Source organism: Ovis aries, chromosome 20 (genome assembly GCF_016772045.2).
Source record: "Ovis aries strain OAR_USU_Benz2616 breed Rambouillet chromosome 20, ARS-UI_Ramb_v3.0, whole genome shotgun sequence".
NCBI classification, from domain to species: Eukaryota; Metazoa; Chordata; class Mammalia; order Artiodactyla; family Bovidae; genus Ovis; species Ovis aries.
The window spans coordinates 48,029,389-48,052,746 of record NC_056073.1 but is presented as its reverse complement, the minus strand read 5'-3'; the positions used below and the strand labels follow the sequence as shown (position 1 = coordinate 48,052,746).

The following is a 23,358-nucleotide window of genomic DNA, read 5'->3' as shown; positions in this document are numbered from 1 at the left end:
AGAAAGGCAAGAGGCTCTGGGACCCCAGACAGGCAGCCCATTTCTGCAATCAGGGCCTCTCACAGCTCAGGGAGCCCTGGTGGCTTTCAGGGCATGAGGCACCTCACCCAGGAGCACCTCTTCACCTGCTCCCACTGAGATCATCCTCGGGGCTGATGTGGTCAGGGAGGTTAGTGGTTAGGGAACCACGTACGTGATCATGCTCCTGCCTCCTTTCCTGAACACACCTGAACGGAGGCCAGGCTTTCCTTCTCTCTCCTGCTCGAGTCCAGCCAAGTGGCCCTGTTGTTGCTGGTTTAGTCGCTCAGTCGTGTTTGACGCTTTGCAACCCTATGGACTGTAGCCCTCCAGGCTCCTCTGTCCATGGGATTCTCCAGGCAAGAATACTGGCGTGGGTTGCCATGCCCTCCTCCAGGGGATCTTCCCGACCCAGGGATGGAACTTGCCTCTCCTGCACTGGCAGGTAGATTCTTCACCACTGAGCCCCCGGGGAAGTCCTACCTCTAAATAAATCTCCTCTAAGAACTGCATTCCTGATGTGCTTATAGAGAAAAAGACGAAACAAAAATAAGAACAAGCCCCCCTGCAGCTCTTGGTCAACTATACCATCCCGGCCCAGGTCACTGGAACTGGAGGAGAAGGGATTTGGGTTCTGCCCCTGGGGAATTGAGCTGCCATCTAAGTATACTCGGAAGACGACTCACCAATAATCCTTCAATTAATAATGCCTAAAAGATGAAAGCTATCAGCTTCCTTTATACGCCCAGTTTATTATCAGCGGTGCAATTAAATTCTATTTTGTGCTGCGGTTTGAGCACTTCCCATCTGGGAAGTCTCTCTCCTGAGCCCTTCACGGGGACAAGCTGTCGGTGCCTAATCAGGTGAGCAGGCTCCTGGAGTTCTGAACAGGAGCAGGAAGGGAGGCCTCCCCGACCCCTGGGAGGGGCCTGAAGGGGAACACGTGGCTTCTGGGAGAGCCCACCAGGAGTGGGGTGCCCTGTGCGTGGTGAGCAAGCCCTGGCCACAGCACCCCTGAGTTCCTGTTCCCAGGGGAGTGGCGGCACCTCTGGAGGACCCCCAACACCACCCTTCCGTTTTGTGTATTCTCCTGCTCTGTCTGCAGAGCCTGCAGCCCTCATTTCTGTTCTGTGTCTTCAGGCCTCTGGTGGGATGCTGACGGGCCCAGAAGAAGGGGCTGAGGTGAAAGAACCAAGGCGGTGTCAGGATTGAAGCCTTTCTAGAAAAGGAGGGTCCAGGGTTCTCTGCCTCTGGGGGCCCAAGTTTCGGCCTAGTGGCACCCGTCTCAGGGTAGCCCTCGGATAGATTACCATCCACAGGGCCTGGGCCCAGGGAAGGCTGCCGTTCCGAGCGCTGCACAACAGTGACCAGCTTTACAAGCGACTCACAGCAGGAATTCAAAAGACACAGGTCTTCATTGCCCCTCCCCGCCCACCCCCTCTAGAGGCTTTAAAATACGGGTGACTCTAAGACTTTGATTATCCACCGCGTTCGAGGAATGCCTGTTGATTTGTGCTCATCATTCTTAATTGCTTGGGAAGTCTCTGAGCCCTGGACAAGGCTGACATGAGATGTCACGCCCAAAGACCCCACTGGAGGCCCAGGCTTCTGCTCCCAGGGCGGGATGGGTCTCCGGGATGTGGGTGCTGAAGCTGCTGATGCTCCTGACAGGTGGGAACAGCAGGCTGCCACATTTATTTCTCCCCTCACCTGTGCCCAGCGCCCCTCTGCCAAGTGCCTTTAAGTCATCTGGGCAGAGATTTCTGCTGAGACAGACGTTAAATGGTGAAAATGGAGAGGCAAATGTTACAGCTATTGGCGGGACTTCCCTGCGGTCCAGGGTCTGCGCTTCCAATGCAGGAGCTGTGGGTTTGAACTAAGATCCCACACGCCATGTGGCAAGGCCAAAACCACACATAAATAAAAGAAATAAAAATAAAAGAAAAAGGGACCAAGAGCTAAATTAAAAATTATTTAAAAGAATGAACTACTAGCCAAACAGGCAATACGTGGGAAAGTCAGAAGAGCAGTTGTCCCGGTGATGGGGGTTGGGAGTAACTGACTGGAAGAGGCGTGAGGGAGCGTCCCAGGGAGCTGCGTGGTGAAAGCCTCTGTGTCTGCCTCTGGCCGGTGGCTGCCAGGTGTATCACACACGAAACGTCGCGGTCTCCAGGCGGGCGTTTCGGTTTGTGCATTCCACTGTGCGGTGAGCACTCCACGGGCAGCAGCACACGTGGGAGGCGATCCCGGAGGCTGCTGTCTGAGGCCACGCCTGACCCACTTGATTCTGGAGACACTGAGTTCTATCCACAAGTGTGTTTATACCCACAGGTCATATTTATATCTGCAGCCACATGTATATATTTAAATCTGGAGAGGGAGAAAAGCGTTACATGGGCACATCTATTTATAGGGCAGTTCACTCCTTTCAAGGACCAGGAGGGTTCTAGTTCCTTTTCTCTGCAGGGGGACCAGGACACAAGACACACACTCGCAAACGCACGTTCACAAGCACTAAGGCCGGGGGCCTCAGCAGCAGCCTCGCCTTCCTCCTCGGCTGAGACACAGCAACTGACCTTGATGATGACCTTGGGGACCGTCAGCACAATGGACTTCTGCTTGGCCAGAACGTCCCTGGTCTCGTTGACTCGAGCCGTGACAAAGAAGTGCAGAAAGGCCTGCTCCAGCAGCTGGCCCATGTACTCGCCTGCCCCGATCAGCACCTCCTCTCTCTTGACTGGAGAGAAGAGACACAAAATGCCAGCGTCAGAATCGGGAAGAGACGCTCCCTGCTTCCCCGAGGAGGAGATGCTCCCTGCCTCCCCGAGGGCCCCGTCTTCTCCCCCTTGGCACAGCCTCCACCAGGGGAGGGTGAGCGGAACACAGAGTCCATCAGGGACAAGGAGCACTCCGGCTTCTGGGGTAAAGAATGTGCTGGAAATGGAACACTCAGTCAAGTCTTCCTAGAAAAAATGCATCCCATTTTCCCAGCAGTGCTTTTGCTCTTGTATTAATAAAACGCAACATGACCAAGAGGTTTAAAACCAAGGACCGGAAGGCTTTAGCTGCGGCTGCTTGGACCTGTGCACAAACAGCTCCGCGACAGCAGATGGGGCAGGGATGCCCACGGCCCCAGTGCCTAGCGCCCTCCTGAGATAGGAAACATCTCACGGTGGCCACGGGCCCCGCTTGAGTGCAGCTGCTGACTACTTGAAGCTTTTCCTCGTTTCCTTGGCACCACACTTTTTCTCCAACTCTTACCGTTCCAACCTGATTTGAGTTTTCTATTTAAGAGAAAGAAGTGGTGGAAACCTATTTCACACACACGTTCAACTGTCTCCCACCCCCTCTGCTATCTGCAACTTAAAAGACCTCTGTGCCAAATGTGTGTGAGCTCTTAGGGACAAGCCAAGGAGGATGGCATCTCCATCTGGACAGCGGGAAGTTGGTCCCGGCTCCCCTCTGCTCACCATCTGGGCTGGGGAGGGGGCTTCTGTCCTGTGGCTCTGACTGCCGCGGTGGGCTTCTGTCTGGCTGCCCTGCCCACTTCCTCTTACTCTCGTTTTCCAGAGCACAGGATTCCAGGGGGCCAAGGGCCGCTGTCCTGCAGGCTGAGTCCACGCTGGGCAGAGCCAGTGCCCCTGCTGTGGTCAGCCGCTGGGGTCGGGGGACTCACGCCTCCATCCCCCTGCACGGACTGGAATGTCTCCGCCACGGCTGCCCTGCTCACTGTCTGCTTTTGGCCAAAGAGTCCTGCCCTCAGTGGAAGTTGTCAAAGGAAACAATTCCCAAAGTGGGTAGTTAAGTGCAGAGTGTTATACGCGCATGTATATATATATATACATGTGTATATATACGTGTATCTTCTCATTGGCCCCCCATTGTGAGCGGGTGAACTGGACCCGGGGCAGGAAGGCTGTGTGGGGTGAGCACCGATCAGGGCACAGGGAAGCCTCCTGCCTTGCGGGTGCCCAGGCGGTGGAGCGCCAGGCTGTGCCCACCAGCTGCTTCAAGGTCTCTGCACGGAGGACTGGGCGCCGAGACGGCCCAGTCTTGGCTCCACCTCGCAGTTGCTGGGGGACATTTAAGAACCTACCCTGCTGGATCCCACCCCAGACCAACTCAATGAGAGTCTTGGAGGTTTGGGGTCTAGGTCTTGTTTGACCATTCTGTAGCTGACCCTTATGTACAGAGGGCCTGAGAAGCACTGCTTGACAACTGGGGGCCCTTCACCCCTTGGAATTAGCCCTCTAAGAACCTCAGTTCAGTGGAAGGTTGGGTGGGCCTCCTAACCCAGGTCCCTGTAGCTAGGCTATGGCCTGCAGACCAGCAGGAGCTCTGCCTCCTGGGAGCTGGTTGCAGATACTGGTTGTTGGCCCCAAGCCTGTCTAGGGAATCAGAATCTATATTTGAGTACAATGATGAGATGATGCATATTCCAGGCTGAAAGGCTCCTGAAGTCCCAGGAGGGGTTCTAGCAGGAGATGGGGTGGTATTAGGGTAGACTTGAGTGGACTTGGATGGTCTCAGTTTTGAAACTGAAAGTCCTGTCCCCGGAACACATGCAGTTCCTGGTGAAATGGGAAGGATGGTCATCTGGACCAGTGGTTGTCAATGGTGTGTGTGTGGCGGGGCGTGTTTTGCCCCCAGGGAATGTTTGATAATGACAGGAGACCTTTGAGGTTGTCGCCGCTGGGTGGGAGATGCTGGTATCTCCTGGGTAGAGACCAGGGGCTTAGCTGCTCATGTTCAGTGTCCGACTCTTTGCGAGCCCACAGACTGTAGCCCGCCAGGCTCCTCTGTCCATGGGATTTCCCAGGTGAGAATACTGGAGTGGGTTGTCATGCCCTTCTTTAGGGGATCTTCCTGACCCAGGGATCGAACCTGTGTCTCCTGCATTGGCAGGTGGGTTCTTTACCATCTGAGCCATCAGGGAAGCCGTCTATGCTGCTAAACATCTGACCACGCACCCGGCAGCCCCACAACAGTCAGGCCTGAAAGGGCACAGTGCCCGGGCTGAGAGTCAGCCATGGGCTACACAGAGTTATTAGAAGGCACTGGTCTGCCCTGGACAAGCAGTCAACAACTCAGCCTGCTTCCTGGAGCCATCCTATCTTACTGAGGGCCGCCTTTTGAATCCGTGAACTTGCCTTGACTTTGACTCTCCAATTCTGCCTTTTTGGGTGATGCACACCTATTGCCTCTTTGCGTCTGAGCACGGACGCTGCTCTCCCCATGGCTCCCGGGGCAGTGACTTATCCAGAAGACTAACACTCTCTCCCTCAGTTGGAGACAATCTCAGATGAGCACGTGGGACCTGTTTCCATTTGGCCAGATGGGCCAGATGGGGTGGCAAAGTGAGCGGCCCTCAACACGCATTTTACCTCTAGCAGCTTCCCGTAATAATGATAATAATAATGGACATCCTCTGGTATTTCTAGAGGGCCGTGTTTGACCACCGGGATGTCTAGGCTGCTGAGATGTGCCTGACAACTTTACAGAGACTTGCTCTGCCTTGATCCTGTTGGCCTCGGGTCTCTTTATTCTCTGAGGTGGAATATCCTCTAAATCTTAGCACTGAAGAAACTGGGCTGTGTTTCTGAGCCCCAGAGACCAGGCTCCTAAAATAGTGCATTATGTAAGAGCTGTGTTTTGCCACTGCACAAGAAATTGTTCTAGATAAAGTTTATTAAACGCGGCAAGAGAAAGAATAGGTTTTCATTCTGAGTGGTGGAGCTGGGATCCTGCCAGCACCATTGACTGTGTCTGGGGAAAGCCAAGGGAGACACAGACAGGGGCTGCCTCATCTCTTTTCCAAAAATGCAAAGAAAACTAAATATAGCCGAGTGGAAGGCATAGCACCCTGGAAGATACTGAAAGGTTTAAGTTATTCACGTCTTCCCAGCTGATTCTAGCTCACACATCCCCTTTAATCATCAGTCTGGAAGATATGGCTCCTGTTTTACTTGGAAAACTTTCTCTGCAATAGACCCTCCGACAACAGGCTGTACCCTGACCTGCTTCCAGGTCTAAATCCTGTGGCTTTGGCAATCCGCTGCAATGCAGTTTCAGTTGCAACGGGCAGTTTCTTGCCTGCAGTCAGTGCCCCTGCTTGCAGGGTAAAGCGAAAAACAGCCTCCGACTCCCTCCAGGTTATTCAGGACAAGCCTGGGGCCGGCTGAGTGGTGGGAGCTGTGCTGATACTGAGTCCGGCCCCACGTCCCGGGGTGGATGGCTGAGACGGCTAAGCTCTCATGACGTTCTAGTCTGCTAGCTCAGGTGAGCTCACGCTTTTGCTGGGTCAGGGAGAGGAGGGGAAGAAGTCTGAGAGGTGGAACTCTAGTGGTCAGGAGAGGATGGTGTACAGTTCCTGGTCTGGGGGACTGAGGGGTCGCGGGACCCCAGGCAACAGGAACTAGCCCCCTTAGGGCCCAGCGATGCCTGGAGCTGGCTCACCATCCCTGTCTGAATGGCGTGAGGCTTCTGGTACTGCTCTCTGTGTGGCCTCGAACCTGTCCGCTCACCTTTTCAGGCCTTGGTTTCCCGAAGTGTGAACATGTTGAAAGTTAGCACGTACTGGCAGCCTACCCGCAGAAAGCCTTCCGTATATATCATCTCGTTTAGTCTCCTCCACAGCCTCCTTCTCTCACGTCACGCACCCAACCGGTCAGCCGGTCCTGAGAGCTCAGCCTTCGGAACACGCGCAGACCGGACGGCTCTCAGCGCCTCGCTCACCCTCACCACCGACTCTCTCAGAACTGTTGCAAGAGCATCGTAACTACTCCGAAAGCTCAGCTCCTTGCCCCCGTGGTCTGTTCTCAACACAGCAGCCAGAGTGATCTTTCAAACCCAAGTTGGACCAGGGCACGCTTCTTCTCAAAACCCTCTAGTGGCCCTGCAGCTCACTGGAGTCAAAACTGAAGTGCTCACAGAGTCCCGCAGGTCTTTGCCTGGTTGGTAGCCCCCGTCCTTCTCTTGATGCCTTTGTTCCCGACCCTCATCCCCTTGCTGCTCATGAACCCAGCACACAAGCCCTGGCCTCAGGGCCTTCGCGCTCTCTCTTTTTTTTTTCCTGGCTGGAAAGCTCTTTCCCTTCTGTTCGGTTTCTGTGAAACATCACCCTGTCAGAGAGGCTTTCCCTGGCCACCCGCCCCTTACCGGCACTTCTTGTCTTCCTTACCCCGCTCCGTGTTTTCCTATTCCATGCAGAACCGTGTATATTCGCTTGTTCGCTTGTTTCCTGTCCAGGCCCCATCTTTCCTCCAGGAGACCATCAACTCCATGAGCAACTCTGCTATGTCTCCAGCACAAAATAATACCTGGACTCACAGGCACTAAATAAAGGTTTGTGTGTGTGTCGGGGGGGTGGGCGCGGTGGTGGGGTGAATCAACAACCCGTGGTGGGTGCGGTGTTCTTCCCACATCCTGGAGGGAGCAGACCCCCCTGTCAACTTACAGGACAAGGGCTCCAGGGTCACATTGAAGGTCTCGTTCTTGAATTCCGCCTTGGAGACCCCGGTGTAGAAGCTGATGTTGCCGGAGAGATAGGCTGCGACAGTGTAGCGCGTGGAGCCGTTGTTCCGGAAGGTGATGATGACCTTCAAGTCCCTGCCCAGCACGGCGTTCTCTACTTCGAAGTTCATGTGGACATCAGACCTGGATTTGAGGACGCCCTCTGTGTTGCGGGCCTTTTTTGCCCCATACATCAGGGCGGTTTCCAGGGCCAGCCTCTCTTCTTCTTGACCTAGGAGAGGTGCAGAGATGAGGACAAAGGAACACCAGCCACCCACGAGAAAGTCACCCTAATGAAGAGAGGGCTGCGGGTACACGTGCTGGACTTGCTGGGTTGCCTCTACAAGCCACACGGCTTCCCTTTATGGGGATCTTCATCATCCTATGTTATGAATTCTGCAAAGTCAAGTTCCCGGAGAGTCAACCTGCCCGGACCGCTGGGTTCAATCTACCTGAAAAGAGGTTGCTACAGAGCTTGCTCTACGGGTTGTTTTTCCACGGCCACTGTTTCAGGGCTCATCAGGCAGAACCTAACTCTCACACTGTGGAATCTATTTGTTTCCCTCCCAGATTCCTAGCCACACCGCTGGAGCAGTTGCATCTTGCCTCTTGCCGTCTGCAACAGGAGTTTTCTCCCATTCAGGGGTCTGCCCGGCGAGATCTCTCTTCCTCGTGTCTCCTTCCGCCTGGGCCTCTCCCGCGTGCTCCTGCTCACCCGCCCCCTGGCTGGTTATTTTAAGGCTATTTTTTTTAAAGTCTTTACTGAATTTCTTACAATGTTGCTTCTGTTTAATGTTTTGATTTTTGGCCCCGAGGCACGTGAGATCTCAGCTCCCCGACCAAGAATTGAACCCTCACCCCTGCAACGGAAGGCAGAGTCTTAACCCGCTGGACCACCAGGGACGTCTTGAGAATTATTTACTTTCACACAAGGTTTCCCAAACTCATCTGACACCGAATACATCTTTTTTGAGGGACATCTTTTGGTATCTGGTGGGGGAGTTTGAGACGTGTGTGCTGTTTACAGGAAAATGTCTTAAGTAGGGTTTCCAAAGTGGTGGCAGTGGGAGAGATGGGAACAGAGTGAGAGATGGAAGAATCACAAAGCGGCTCTATGCACGTGGGGAGCTGAGGAGGTACACGGCGGGCTCAGGGCTACTGCTGGTGACTCCCGGCTGGGCTGACCCTCCTCAACACTCTTTACTGTCTGGCTTCCTCTGGACGTATCTCAGTGCATGTGTGACACAGAGGCAAATTCTTTGGCTTGTAGAAACTCATCCTGGGGCTTCCCTGCTGGCTCAGTGGATAAGAATTCACACGCCAGTGCAGAAGACGTGAATTCGATCCCTGGGTTGGGAGGATTCCACACGCCTTGGAGCAACTAAGCCTGCGTGCCACACTGCTGAATCCATGTGCTACAGCCTCCGCTTCAGAACAGGAGAGGCCACAGCTAAGAGAGGAGCCCTTGCTCTCTGCAACTGGAGAAAGCCAGCAATGAAGATGCACAAATAAATAATATAAACCTAGAAAAACCAAAACCAGAAGCTAGTCCTGCCAGTGGCTAGCAAAAGAAGACTCACTGTGAAATAAGAATGCTGACGTTTATAGTTACATTAACTTTTAAGCTGTGTTCTCCCACTTGACTTAACAATGAAATGCAACGGAGATGAAGAGGTCAATCAGTGATGATAACAGTTATCATTAAGAGCTAACCCTGACAGGTAGCAGAGACAGCACTTTGCAGACAAAGGTCCGTCTAGTCAAAGCTATGGTTTTTCCAGTAGCCATGCATGGATGTGAGAGCTGGGCCATGAAGAAGCTGAGCGTTGAAGAATTGATGCTTTTGAACTGTGGTGTTGGAGAAGACTCTTGAGAGTCCCTTGGACTGCAAGGAGATCAAACCAGTCAATCCTAAAGGAAATCAACTCTGAATATTCACTGGAAGGACTGATGCTGAAGCTGAAGCGCCAACCCCTTGGCCACCTGATATGAAGAGCCAACTCATTGGAAAAGACCCTGATGCTGGGAAAGATTGAAGGCAGGAGGAGAAGGGGATGACGTGGGTGAGATGGTTGGATGGCATCACCAACTCAATGCGCATGAGTTTGAGCAAACTCTGGGAGACGGTGAGGGACAGGGAGGCCTGCATGCTGCAGTCCATGGGGTCGCAAAGAGTCAGGCACCACTCAGTGGCTGAACAACAACAACTGGCTGAACAACAACAACTGTGACGAGTGTTGTGGCAAGTGTACGTTGTGTGCTATCTCATCTCATCCTCAGAACGACTCTGCAAAGCAGGCGCCATTACTACCATCAGTTTCCTTGTGTGGCAGGGTTGGTGGGTGGTTTAGAGGCAGGACGTGCATAAGAGTCGGAAGATTCCAGGATCTTTCAGAGACAGAGAAAATGCCAGCAGGTGTTGCCAACCAAGTGAATGTATATTTCTCTCCGTGTGTGTGTGTGTGTGTGTGTTAGCAATTTCCCTGCTTGTCAAGACTGCAAGAATGAGCCAGAAACAACTGGTCCAGGACAAGCATTGGCTAGGGCACATGTTTACAATCGATAAGAGGGAGATAATTCTAAAGGGAAGAGGGGCCGTGACAAGCAAAGTGCAGTGAAGTATTTTAGCAGAAAGCATCTGGCAGAGAGCTGCCCAAGACAGAGAGCATTAATGATTATCGCTTTGGACGGGCACCAAATGCGCATTTAGGCAGAACGCAGGAGGTGAGCACCAGCAGTGGGAGCGTGGTCTTGGGCAGAGAGCTGCCTCTACGGGGAAGGGCTGAGCCGACCGAGTGGGGTGGGGGGGCGGCGGACGCTTCGGGCACCAGGAGGGACTTCACTGTGGGTCACGAATGGAGGAAGCTCTGGCTTCTTTCTGGGGACCAGCTCGTCCCTGTGAGCAGTGAGGCAGGCTGGCATTGCCAGGAAGCGCAGGCCCAGGGAGGAGGCAGGAGTCGCAGGGCCTCCCCAGTCGGGCAGAACGCCTGCTCTCTGCACTTCTGTTCTGTGCTCTGATGTCGCACATAACGCAGGGCCATGAGCTGGGGGCTGAGGGAATGATCTAGAGCCAGATCCCGTTTCCTACAGCCCTCCTGTGGCTCAGAACCAAGGTCAAAACCACCTCCTCGTGACCTGGGTGTCATGAGAGTCCTCTTTATGTCTGACGAAGCCTCTTCTCATCGTTTGGATCTTAGCTCAAATGTCAGCTTCTCAGGGTGCCCCCTAATTCCATGACCCTGGTCCCCTCGTCTCTCACTAACACATGACCTGGTCTTCTTTCCTTTTCCCAGTACTTGTTGCTTTGTGACAACTAGGAGGGGGAGGGGCAGCATGGAGCAGGAGATTAAAAAGTCCAAACCGTTATGTATAAAATAAGCTACAAGGACATGCATACAACACAAGGAATACAGTCCACCGCTAACGTCCCCCATGGTCGCCGGGCATCTGTTCATCCACCCCTGTCCTGGGCACCCTCCACCCGGCAAGGTGGGGGCTCGCTTCCCGCCCGTCTCTCCCTTAGATGGGAGACAGGGCTGTGGGAGTCTCCAGGGGGACACAGTGCTGGGGACATGGTGGGCGGTTAACAGCCAGTTGCTGGAAGCAAGAATGAATGAGCGAGTGAGTGTTGCAGCCAGTTTCGTTCACGTCTTCCGTGGGCTGCTTTTCCTTTCCGAGCCTTTCCGCCTGACACTCTATCACGAAAGGGCATTGCTCATCTGTTCTGTTTCACTGTGTTTATGTTCTTAAAAACACTCTTTTTAGAAAAAAAAAAAAAGCCAAAAAGAAAAAATCTTTTGTATCTGTTGTGCAGTGAATGAGAGCCAGCAGAAGAGAAGAACTAACCGTTTCAGGAGCACAGCACAAATTCACTGCTTCAGGTGACACAAATCCTGCATTTCTAATACTATGCAGAAGAGTTCTCAATTCAGCAAACTTTCTCTTTATAGTGCAAATTGCTTTTGTAAACAAGAGTAGGGAGAGGATCTAAAATATTTAAAACGCATTCTGCACTCAGCATTTCAGGAATACTGATGAATGTTTAGGTATATGCTAATTACTCTTCATTTTTTATCCATTCACTAAAATAAATGCCATTCCTAAGAAGCTCTGGTGGCGAATCATTGGTAGCATATATTCCATGTCCCCATCAACACCCCCAAGCTCCTTCACCTCCTGTCCACGACTGACCTTGGGGAACTTGCGCTCCAGCCTCTGGGCGCTCTGAGCCTGGTGCATTAGTAACGCCTTGTTGTTTAGTTGCTAAGTCATGTCGACTTTTTTGCAACCCCATGGACTGTGGCCCGCCTCGCTCCTCTGTCCATGAGATTTTCCAGGCAAGGATACTGGAGTGGGTTGCCATTTCCTTCTCCAGAGGATCTTCCTGACCCAGGGATCGAACCCGAGTCTCCTGCATTGTGGGTGGATTCTTTACCTGCAGGACCCTGAACACACTTGCTGTTTCACACCCCATGCCTTTATCATGTTCCCATTTTCTAGAAGCCTGAGTCCAGTTTCCTTTAACTGAGGTCCGTGACTTCTCTGATCGGGCTTTGCTTTTTCTGAATCTCCTGGTTGGACTGAGCGTCCCTTTTTGTTTCCAAAACCCCCTCAGCAGAATGAACGTATTGCTTGGCCGGAAACAGAAGCTGGGTCCTTCTCACTGTGGGGGTGCCCAGTACCAAGCCCAGTTTCAGGCGCACAGTAGACACTCAGCAGTGACTGAGACGGGGCTGGACTCAGCTGTGCTGCGTGAGACACTCCGCACACCAAAGGTTAACAAAGCCACCCTAGCACTGCTTTATGGTTGAAGCAGGACTTCGACCTAATTGGCCCTAATTAGTGAAGTTGTCATGGCCTATTCAGTTTATATTATCTACCACCATTTATATTCCCTATACTTCCTATCAAGGAATTTCCGAGATACTTCAATGAAACAATGCATGTGAAGAAAGCTTGCAAGGCTCTAAACGAATGTGAGGGCTTCCCAGGTGGCTCAGTGGTAAAGAATCTGCCTGACAACGCAGGAGACGTGGGTTCCATCCCTGGGGCGGGAAGATCCCCTGGAGGAGGAAATGGCTACGCACTCCAGTCTTCTTGCCTGGAGAATCTCATAGACAGAGGAGTCTGGTGGGCTACAGTCCACGGGGTCGCAAAGAGTCAGACACAGCTTAGCGACTAAACAACACCAAGAGAAAACAACTGTGAATCGTTATTTAAAATTCATCATTGAACTAAAATTATATTAGTTATGTAATGATTTCTATTAAGATTAAAATTAAGATTCTTTCATATTTTTATGAATAAGAATGCATTCTATATTCTGTTAAATAGATGTGACTTTAAACCAGTCATTTCAGAAGCCACTAAAGGGGAATTCTCCTCAAAGCCAACAGCAAGTAAAACAAAAATGAAATGAAGCATTGTGGGTGTGAGGGTTCTAACTTTCGAATGCCGCGAAAGGCCACGCCTTCTCCGGGACGCATTTCACGGTGACGGTGACTCTCACAGTGACACGGGCAGAGAGATCCTCGTGTGACTGCAGCAGCTTACCTTCCTGGAATTTGTAGGTGTCCGTGATGTCCTTTATGCCATCTCCTCCAATTTCTTTGGTCACAATTAATTTCCCAATGTGGGTGGTATCAAGGGTTTCAACCACATGAGTGCCATCTTTCTTAGCTGTAATGTAAACAAGGTCACTGTTGACCTAAAAAACGAGAGGAGCCCATTAGCCATCGTCAAATGTCCTCGTCACCAAAATCTCTAACTCTCAACAGTGTAGCGTCTAAGAGCCCTGCAGATGACATTATCCACCGTGCTAAGTCATTTCAAGCACCAACCATTTCTTTCACTCCTTTTTCTTGCTGGCAAATTCTACCTCCTAAGGCAGAACGGAAAGCGCCCTGTCTGTTACTCTCTTTCTCGAGCTTCTTTTAAGCTGACAGTAATGGAGTGACCTACTTCTAGAGAGGAGAGGCAGTCAGCTGGGTGGCTTCTGGGAAATATTTTTTTTCCGGGTATATGTATATGTTCAAACCCATCAAGATGTATACACTAAATGTCTGCATTCTGAATATCAATTTTACCCCATTAAAGCTTAAAATAATTAAATAAACGGAGAGAAGGAAGCCCATGATAGGCAGAGAGACCAGCAGCTACAAAGCCTGGGATCAACTGCAGGGAACGTGGGCTCTGATCTCGGGTGTGTGCTGTTAGTACACACCTTACCCTCGGAACCTCATTCCTGCTTCCAGAAAATGAAAATGATTACACTGGCTCTGCCAGTTTCATAGGAACACTTTGGGACTGAGCGAGGTAAAATCTATGTGGATATGATTCTCACTTAGATTAGTAAACATCAAAATCAAGTAAAATGCAACGATCATTACCAGGTATTGGGAAACTTGATGAGGTTAAAGATGAGGTTTAAGAGAGCAACTTTTCTCTACTTTCTCACAAATTTCCGAATTTACAAGAAGTCTGATTTCTGCCCAGGGGAAAGTAAGCAATCAACATTTATTGACCCATAGTGTTTCAGGACATTTTAAATGATTTAATTTAAACCCCACCACAACAATCCTGTGAGTAGGTCCTATTATCTCTGCTTTACAGATGAGGTGCTACGAGTCAGAGGGTCAGCAGAGTGTTTGTGGTCACACAGACACGGGGAGGTGGTGGAGAAGAATTGCACACGTGGGTGGGTGCAGGCCCATGGCACACGCCCCGACTCTTCCCCTGGGTGGGCATCGCACAGGCCCTGATCTTCACCCAGGGTGGTCTGAGCACACAGCCTGACCTTCCCACTGAGGGGCCCATATTTGTTTGCTGGATTATCACAGGACACCGCCTCTCCTGCCTGACCCCCCAGGACCACCGCACCACGCAGTAGAGGTCCCAGGCTGGGGTCCGGGTGGTCCTGCACTGCCTCAGATTTCTGAGGATGAAGGCGCGGGCCCTGCTCCTCCAGGCAGTGCCCAGGGCTTGGCGGTGCTTGGCACATGGCGTGACAGACTAAAGTCCAATCAGGAATCAGGACGGGAGCAGACCGAGCAGACACCTGAGGAGTATTTCTCATTTTGGGCAAAAAAGTTTAAGGAAACTTTAAATGAGCTTCCTGAGAGCTTCAAGCTTCCCCCGGAGGAGGCCACGCAGGCACAGACTGCTCCCTCCTCAGCTGCAAGAGACAGCAGCAATGATGACAAAGCTCTTCTTAATCAACAGCCCTTACGGCTGCTTCCAGCTTTCCAGGGAGACAAGGCTGCATGTGGAAGTGGCTAGATCCTTATGTTCCCTTGAGCAAAGCTTAGGAAATTTTTCGTTGTTGTTCAGTCGCTAAGTCATGTCCAACTCTGCAACCCCATGGACTGCAACACACCAGCCTTCCCCATCTTTCACCATCTCTTGCTCGCCTTCAACCTTTCCCAGCATCAGGGTCTTTTCCAATGAGTAGGCTCTTCTCATCAAGCAGCCAAAGTACTGGAGCTTCAGCTTCAGCATCAGTCCTTCCAATGAATATTCAGGGTTGATTTCCTTTGGGATTGACTGGCTTCATCTCCTTGCTATTCAAGGGACTCTCAAGAGTCTTCTCCAGCACCACAGCTCAAAAGCATCAATTCCTCGGTGCTCAGCCTTCTTTATGGCCCAACTTTCACATTCGTACATGACTATGGGAAAAATCATAGCTGTGACAATATGGACCTTTGTCAGCAATGTGACGTCTCTGCTTTTTAATACACTGTCTGTGAAAAACCTCGGTCATAGTTTTCCTCCCAGGGAGCAAGCATCTTTTAATATCGTGGCTGAAGTCAGGGTCAGCGGTGATTCTGTCAGCTGAAACCTCAGGCCAGCCCTTGTGGGAAAAGGAGAGGAGAAACTCACGCATGAAGTGACTTCTGCGCATGCTGGAGGGAAAGGATTCTTTCCAGGAGACATCTGCAAGCTTTCTCCTCAGTCTTAGCCACTAGTGTGGTGGCTCTCCACCCTGACTGCACATGAGAAGCACCGAGGAGCCTAGAAAGTTTATCCAAGACCAGTTGCATCTCCACGGGAGGACAGTCACAAGTGGGAGAAATATTGGACCCAGGCTGTGTGATTTCGGGCAAGTGACTGAATGTCTCTGAGCCTGGGTTTAATTATACCTTCCTTGCAAGGTTGGCAAGTAGATCAGAACCACCTGTGAACGTCCTATGTTTAATTTCTTCTGAGTGGAAAGGAGTCTTAGAGACCATCTAGTCCTGCACACAGATTTGAAGGGCGATGGTCACACAACACAGGCTCTTCCAAAGTGGAGTGGGGAGTAATGGGAGAGCTTTCCCGGTGGCTCAGACGGTAAAGCATCTGCCTGCAATGCAGGAGACCTGGGTTCCATCCCTGGGTCACGAAGATCCCCTGGAGAAGGAAATGGTTACCCACTCCAGTATTCTTGCCTGGAAAATTCCATGGACAGAGGAGCCTGGCAGGCTATATGGTCCATGGGATCTGAAAGAATCAGACATGACTGAGTGACTAACACTTGACTTTCCTAGTAGGAGGAGCAGTATGTGTAAAGACCAATATGAGGATGTATTTGGATGTTTCAGCACCCGGGGGCCTCAGCTAGGATGGGCCGGGTCCTCAGGCTAGAGGGGCCCCTCTGCAAACTGCCGCCTGTGTCCACGGACTGTAAAGGTGTGTGCACTTCTCACCGCTCACGGTGGAGGCCCTTGCTTTCAGGACCCAGGACAGAGTCTGCTCTGCCTGTCTGTTCCCAGGTGGAGGTAGCTGCATCGCAGGTGGGGCACGGAAGGTGGTGGTGCTCCCAGGGCTCACGGGCTTGGGGGGCAGTGGGTGCCTGCCTGTCTGGGAGCCTTCCTGGCACAACTGCCAGACATCCACCCTGTGCTTGCCTTCCTCCTTCCGGTAGGGGCTCCTGTGTGTGCGGCCTGGGCTGCATACGTGAGCTCCTCTCCCACCAGGGCTGCCCGCGCGTGAAGGCGCCATCTGGCCCATCTCTCTGAGATCCTCTTCTCAGCAGTGCACCATGCACAGGCTCTTGTTTCTTTTATTCACTCATGTATTTACTGGTGGCCTCTGTGTGCCAGACCCTGCTTTCAGCAACGAGAGTCCAGCAGATCCTATCTCCGAGGAACTTATGTTATAGAAGGGAGGGAAATGATACCACTAAGTCAGAGAAGAGCAGAACCAGCGGGATGGGTAGGGATGCTTCATGTGGGAGATGTGGGGAGTGGAGGTCTCTTTACGGAGGTGGGCTGAGCAGAGACCTGGATGCAGCAAGGCTGCAGAACATGCAAAGAGAGCCAGAGGGTGGGACAAGAGCTTTCATGGCCAAAGGAACGGTCTGTGTGAAGACTGATAAAAGAGTGTGTTTGATGTTTCCAGAAGAGCATGGGGGTCTATGTGGCTGGAGAGAAACAAGCAAGGGATGGGGGTGGAGGGGAAACCTGGGGCCAGATCACATAGAATCTTAAAAAGATTTATGCTTAATGGTAAAGGTGATGGGAATCCATTCAAAGGTTTGGGGCAAGGGAATGGCATGTTTTTATTTACATTTTAAAGCGTAATTCTGGCTGCTCTGTGGAGAGTAAACTGCAGAGGGGCAAACAAGGAGGAAGAAGTGACTTAGGACGTGATGTCCCAGATCTCAGAGCTGTGCAGAGCTCAGAGGGTCATGATGGAGGCGCAGGCATGCCTGGATCTGGGATAATTGGAAGGTATTTCTTGCAAAATGCTTAAGGGAGGTTAGAAAGAGAAACCAAGATGATTCCAGAGTTTTATATGTGATTTGAATGAACGGGTGAATTATTTTGAGATATCCCCAAATGGACTGCATCTAATAACCAGCAGCGAAATAAACAACCTTGAACTGAGACCAAAGAATCGGCAGAGGAGCTGTTGGACAGTCTGAGTCCAGAGAACTGCCGGCCCCAGACTAGGGGAGGCGCGGCTGCTGGAGCCATGGGGTGGCGACGGTGACCCCAAGGGGCCCGTCACTTCTGCAAGAACCAGCTCGGTGCCAGGAGGGAAGGGGTGTGTGTGTGTGAGTGTGTGAGGCAGTGTGTGTGTATCTGTGTGACTGTGAGTGTGTGAGAGGGTATGTGTGAATGTGTCTGTGTGTGACTGTGTGTGTGAATGTGTCTGTGTGTGTGTAATTGTGCGAGCATGTGAATGTGTGAAAATATGTGTATGTCTCTGTGTGAGTGTAAGTGTGTGTGTGTGTGATTGTGTCTGTGTGTGTGAGTGTATGTGTGTGTGTGAGAAACTGTATGTGTGTCTGTGTGAGTGTGTCTATGTGAGAGTGTGTGTGCATGTGTGAATGTGTCTGTGTATGTGTGTGTCTGTGTGTTTGTGTTTCTGTGTGTGTGAGAGAGTATGTGTGAATGTGTTTGTATGTGTGTGTGAGAGCATGTGAATGTGTGTATGTGTGTGTGTGTCTGTGAGTGTGAGTGTCTGTGTGTGTGAGTGTGTGTATGTGTGAGTGTGTGAGAAACTACGTGTCTGTGTGTGTGAGAGTATGTGTGAATGTGTCTCTGTGTGTGTATGTCTGTGTGAGAGTGTGTGAGTGTGCGAATGTGTTTGTGTGTGTGTAGTGTGCAAGCATGTGAATGTGTGTGAGAGAGTACTTGTGCATGTGTGTGGGTGTGTCTGTGAGTGCGTGAGAGTATGTGTGAATGTGTCTCTGTGTGTGTGAGAGAATGTGTGCGTCTGTGTGTGTGCGTCTGTGTGTATGTGAGAGTGTGTGTGTGAGTGTGTGAATGTGTCTGTGTGTGAGTGTGTGTCTGTGTGTGACTGTGTGTCTGTGTGAGTGTGTGAGTGCATGTAAGAGTATATGTGAATGCGTCTGTGTGTGTAAGTGTGCGACCATGTGAATGTGTGTGAGAGTATGTGTGAGTGTGTATGTGAGTGTATCTGTGTGTGTATGTGTGTGTGAGAAATTGTGTGTCTGTGTGTGTATGTGTGAATGTGTCTTTGTGTGTGTGTGTCTGTGTGTGTGAATGTGTGTGTGTCTGTGTGAGTGTGTGTGAATGTGTTTGTATGTGTGTGTGAGTGTGTGTGTCTGTGTGAGTGTGTGTATGTGTAAATGTGTCTGTGTGAGTGTGTGTGTCTGTGTGAGTGTGTGTATGTGTAAATGTGTCTGTGTGAGTGTGTGTAAGTGTGCAAGCATGTGAATGTGTATGAGAATGTGTATGTGTGTGTGAGAGTGCATGTGTGAGTGTGTGTGTGAGGAACTACGTGTCTGTGTGTCTGTGTGTGAGTGTGTCTATGTGAGAGTGTGTGTGTGAATGTGTCTGTGTGTTTAAGTGTGTGAGCATGTAAATGTGTGTGTGAGAGTATGTGTGAGTGTGTGTGTGTATGTGTGAGTGTGTGAGAAACTGTGAGTCTGTGTGTGTGTATGTGTGAATGTGTCTGTATGTGTGTGTGTGTGCCTGTGTATGTGTGTGTGTGTGAGTGTGTATGAGTGTGAGTGTGCGTATGTGTGAGTGTGTGAGAAACTGTGTGTCTGTGTGTGTGTATGTGTGAATGTGTCTGTGTGTGTGTGCCTGTGTATGTGTGTGTGTGAATGAGAGTGTGTATGAGTGTGAGTGTGTGTGTATGTGTGAGTATGTGAGAAACTATGTGTGTCTGTGTGTGCGTGTGAGAGTATGTGTGTGTGTGAGAGAGTATGTATGAGTGTGTCTGTGTGTGAGTGTAAGTGTGCGAGCATGTGAATGTGTGTGAGAGAGTATGTGTGAGTGTGTGCGTGTGAGACTATGTGTGAGTGTGTCTGTGTGTGAGACTGTGTGTGTGCGTGTGTGTGAGTTTGGCGGGATGATGTGAAGGGGCCACAGTTAGAAGCAGATGAGCCAGAGGAGAAGCACCAGCTCCTGAGCGCTTAGTGACCCGGGAACCGGGACGGGAGCCCCGGACGCTGAGGCCTGCTCTGCTCTCTTCGGGAACCTCCAGAGCAGGCCGAAGAAGCCTACCGCGGGCTGAGGGCAAGAGAATGGAGGAGGGCAGGGAAAGAAGCCCCGATCCCAGGAAGAAATCCGGAGATGCGAAGAGCACAGAGGCGGCTGCTTCCTGTGCACAGTTCTCGTTTCGGCTTCTGCTTCCACTCAGGGAGAAAACCAAAGGCTAGTCCACGAGCATGAGGCCTGATCCGGCCCGGAAATGAGTCAAGAGCGACCAAGAAAGTCAGCCTGCTGGGAGGCGAGAGCAGGCACGTTCCGGCTGACGTAGCAGGGGTGGCGAGAAGCAGGCTGACGCGGCAAGGAGGCGGGAAGAGGCGAGCACGGTGCTCTGGGACCTGAGCCATGCAGGCGCTCATTAAAGGCACAGACGACGCCCCGCATGGAGTCCTGCTTCAGGAGCCCTGAGAAAAAAGCGTGCGCACTCCTCACATACTTTTAAGCCGTTGGAGCATCTCTTACTAAGGGCTCAGCCCCAGAGCCCAGCCCACACCAAAGCAACAAATCCTATGCGCTGTCAGACAAGTCTGCATCGAGTGACAGAGGAGTAATTACCATCTGCGGGTCCCGATGACACTCCCAACACCCCGATCTATATTTAATAACAGCGGAAAGCGTTTGCATTAGCAACTATTGGGCGTTGTGCTCCTGGAGGGAGTCTTCCTCTCTCCTCTGCGGCAACAAAGCATAATAAAACTACAAGCGCAAGGCTTGGTGAGTTCTAGAGTGATTTCCCGTTAAGAAGTCCTCGTGGCATCGGAAACGATCAGATGGCAGCTGGGGAGGAACGCACAAATCTTGAAATCTCAAAATGAAATCCAGCGGGTGAAAATTCCGAATGCAGTCTGCCTGTTCTCCCAAGGCTTCTAGAAACTGCAACGGCAGGTGCAGTGGAAGAGGCATCATCCCTCTCGTGTAACTCACATGTTCGGTCCTGGGGTCTGCGTGTTTATTCTTATTTTATTTCCGAGACATTTCCCAGGACGGCCTTCTCCTTCCCCGCCTGTCGTCCTTCACCCGGTTCAGGCGAGGAGTGAAGTCACGGTCGCCCCGGGGCTTCCGCCCAGAGGCCTTCCCCTCCAGCCTGGGCTGAACAGGCTCCGTTCCTTCTCCTCCCCCTTGGGAAGCCTCTCGTATCCACTCTCAGGTCAGGACGCCCCTCGTCTTGGCCCTTCAGCTGTCATCGTCTGACACCTCCCGACACATCCCTGTCCGTGAGCCTTGGTGGTTTTCATTTTTATTTAATCATTTTGTATCTTTTCTTGGCCGTGCTGCAGGGCATGTGGGATCTTAGCCGCCTGACGAAGGATCAGACTCACACCCCCTCGCACTGGAAGCTCCTAGTCTTAACCGCTGGACTGCCAGGCAAGCTCCTGAACAGTTTTTAATTGTCTGCACGTACCTTTTGGAAGCTCAAGTTGTCTCCTCTGTCTGAAGTTCCTCCTGTCCTCTGGCTTTTTTTTTTTTTTCCTTACCTCTTTAGCCTGAATACTGTGTTGTCTGCTCACGCCCAGTCACTCAGTTTTGTGACCTTGCGGACTGTAGCCTGTCAGGCTCCTCTGCCCATGAGATTTCCCAGGCAAGAATACTAGAGTGGGTTGCCACTTCCTTCTCCAAGGGCTCTTCCTGACCCAGGGATTGAACCCACACCTCCAGCACTGCAGGTGGATACCACTGAGCCCCCAGGAAAGCGGAATAGCTACTAGTCATGCATCCAGACTCGGCTCGGGCTCCACTCCCTCCAGGGAGCATCCCCGGCCCTCCCCTCCGTGGGCTCCGTGACGCTCCGCTCGACCTGCTGTGGCCGTCGCACAGCTGTGTCCGTGTCTGTTCCCGGTCACCCTCTCTCCCAGGACAGGGTCTGGTGGCCTCTGCTGTTCTGCTGCAGCCTGAGCTCATATTTCCCAATTAACATGAATGCCGGTCATTTATCACCTACATCACTGGTTTGACCTTTGGTTCCCTAGCAACACTTGCATCGTAGTTTTTAAAATGTTGCTGTGTTTATGTACCACTACCTCCATCAGGAATCAAGTTTCTTAAGGACTCGGGCTTCTTAATTCCCACAGTTCTGGACGCACGTTAGTAATATATATGTATTCATTCTAGAACACTAGCAGAATGTGGTGGTCACTAGCGTGAGGCTGGGTGCCTATGTGTGTGCTTCGCTCAGTCGCCTCCGACTTTTTGCAACCCTGTGGACCGCAGCCTGCCAGGCTCCTCTGTCCATGGCGTTTTCCAGGCAAGAATACTGGATGGGTTGCCATTTCCTGCTCCAGGGGATCTTCCCAACCCAGAGATTGCACCTGGGCCTGCCTGGCTTTAGATCTTACCACTGCTCTTTATTGGTTAGATGATCATGGAAAGGTTCTGCAATCATTCTTTGTCTCACTTTTCTTTTCTGTAAAATGGGAAGAATTATAACACCCATTTTAAAGAGTTGCTGAGAGCATCAAATGGCAGGCAAAGTGATTGCCTAGTGATAGACAGTATTTCACTGCACTTACTGGGGAGATCATACCCAGGATAAGTCCTGCCTCTCAGCCTCTTATGTTTCTCTGCTCCTCCCCTTTGCCCCCAGCAGCCTCCCACCTGGCCTTCTCCGTTACCTGGTACTTGTTACATTTACTCTGACTTCCAGAGCTTCCTTTGGAGCACCTTTGACCTGCCCTCTCTGCTTCCAGCCTCCACCCAGTTCTTCCAGAATTTCAGCCTCTTCCCAAAGTGTCCCCAGCCACCTGTCAGTGAGCTCTGTTCCAGATCTGCTTTCTCCCATCCGTATTGTAACAGCTTACTCTGTCCCCTCTGGCAGAGGATGGCTTGGAATAGCAGGAAACGGACTGGAGTTCCCAGACTAAAAATACAGTCGGGGTGTGTTTGGATTTTCTTTTGTGTGAGCCGCTGGCTAGTCTCTGAGTGAAGCAGGGCACTCTCCCATGTCCGTTCATGGGTCGTCTCCACCAGTTTTTAGTTGAGTGATTCACTTCGTCACTTAATTTCTTGGGAGCAGTTGGTACCTACTTCCTGGGTACAGAGACCTAAGCTAAGGTGACTAAAGCGATTGCTTTCAGGTGGGGAAATCTCAGAACATCAAGGGAAGAAAAATGTTAAGTAAGAACTGCATTTAGCATGTCGCACCCGGAGGCTGGAACGGTGCCTGTCATATTTAACTGTGTAAACAGGAAGCACACACCATGTTCCCGGGAAATTGAGACCTAACAGCCCAGTGCCTCATTCTCTGATGAGTTCAGAGCTTGGGGAGGAAGGAGGCGCTTTCCCGCAGCTCTCCACTCACCTCTGCAAAAACGAAGGGTGCGTCAAACTGGAAGCAGACGTGGCCGTGCTTGATGGCTTGAACAGAGGCGGGGCCGCACCGATACATCCCTGAACCACACAGAGGAAGGAGAGTGTGAGTTCCCCATCTTTGGGTCTTTCCAGTTACAGAACTGGTCCGCATATAGGTCACAGCCCTGAGCAGGCTGTAGGGGCAACCGCGCCTCAAGGTCATCACCGATGCAGCCCCAGTTCTTTACATGGCCAGAATGGGTGAGTCACCCACATGCACCATCAACAGGGGGGGACATGGTGGAAATGCTTCTGCAAGCCCCAAACCAAAGTCATGAAAAGAGCAAAGGGCACACCATTCCTGCCTCTACTCTTCCAACTATAAACAGCCTCAAGCGTGTGGGGGCTAAGCCGTCGGCTGACATAGGGCTTATCCTGTTAGAGGTGGCATCTGGAATGCTGGAAACGGTGACATGTCCCAGGACTTGTGCTGTTTGTTTTCATTTTCAGACATTGTGGGCATATGTCAAGTTTAACCGGAGAATCTGGATACTAGCCACGCTACACGGACTGCATGCTTTTGGGAAGTTAGTAGGCC

General features: G+C 51.5%; 1 protein-coding gene across 1 annotated transcript in view; it reads right to left on the bottom strand.

The window, feature by feature from the left end:
- Positions 1–23,358, bottom strand: part of F13A1 (coagulation factor XIII A chain) — a 140,787-nt gene that overhangs the window by 15,323 nt on the left and 102,106 nt on the right. The window contains exons 10-13 of the mRNA XM_004019144.6: positions 22,771–22,859; positions 13,084–13,237; positions 7,475–7,762; positions 2,595–2,755 (exon numbers count right to left, since the gene is read on the bottom strand). Of these exons, the coding sequence (XP_004019193.1) occupies positions 2,595–2,755; positions 7,475–7,762; positions 13,084–13,237; positions 22,771–22,859 (692 nt within the window). The remainder of the gene's footprint in view (positions 1–2,594; positions 2,756–7,474; positions 7,763–13,083; positions 13,238–22,770; positions 22,860–23,358) is intronic.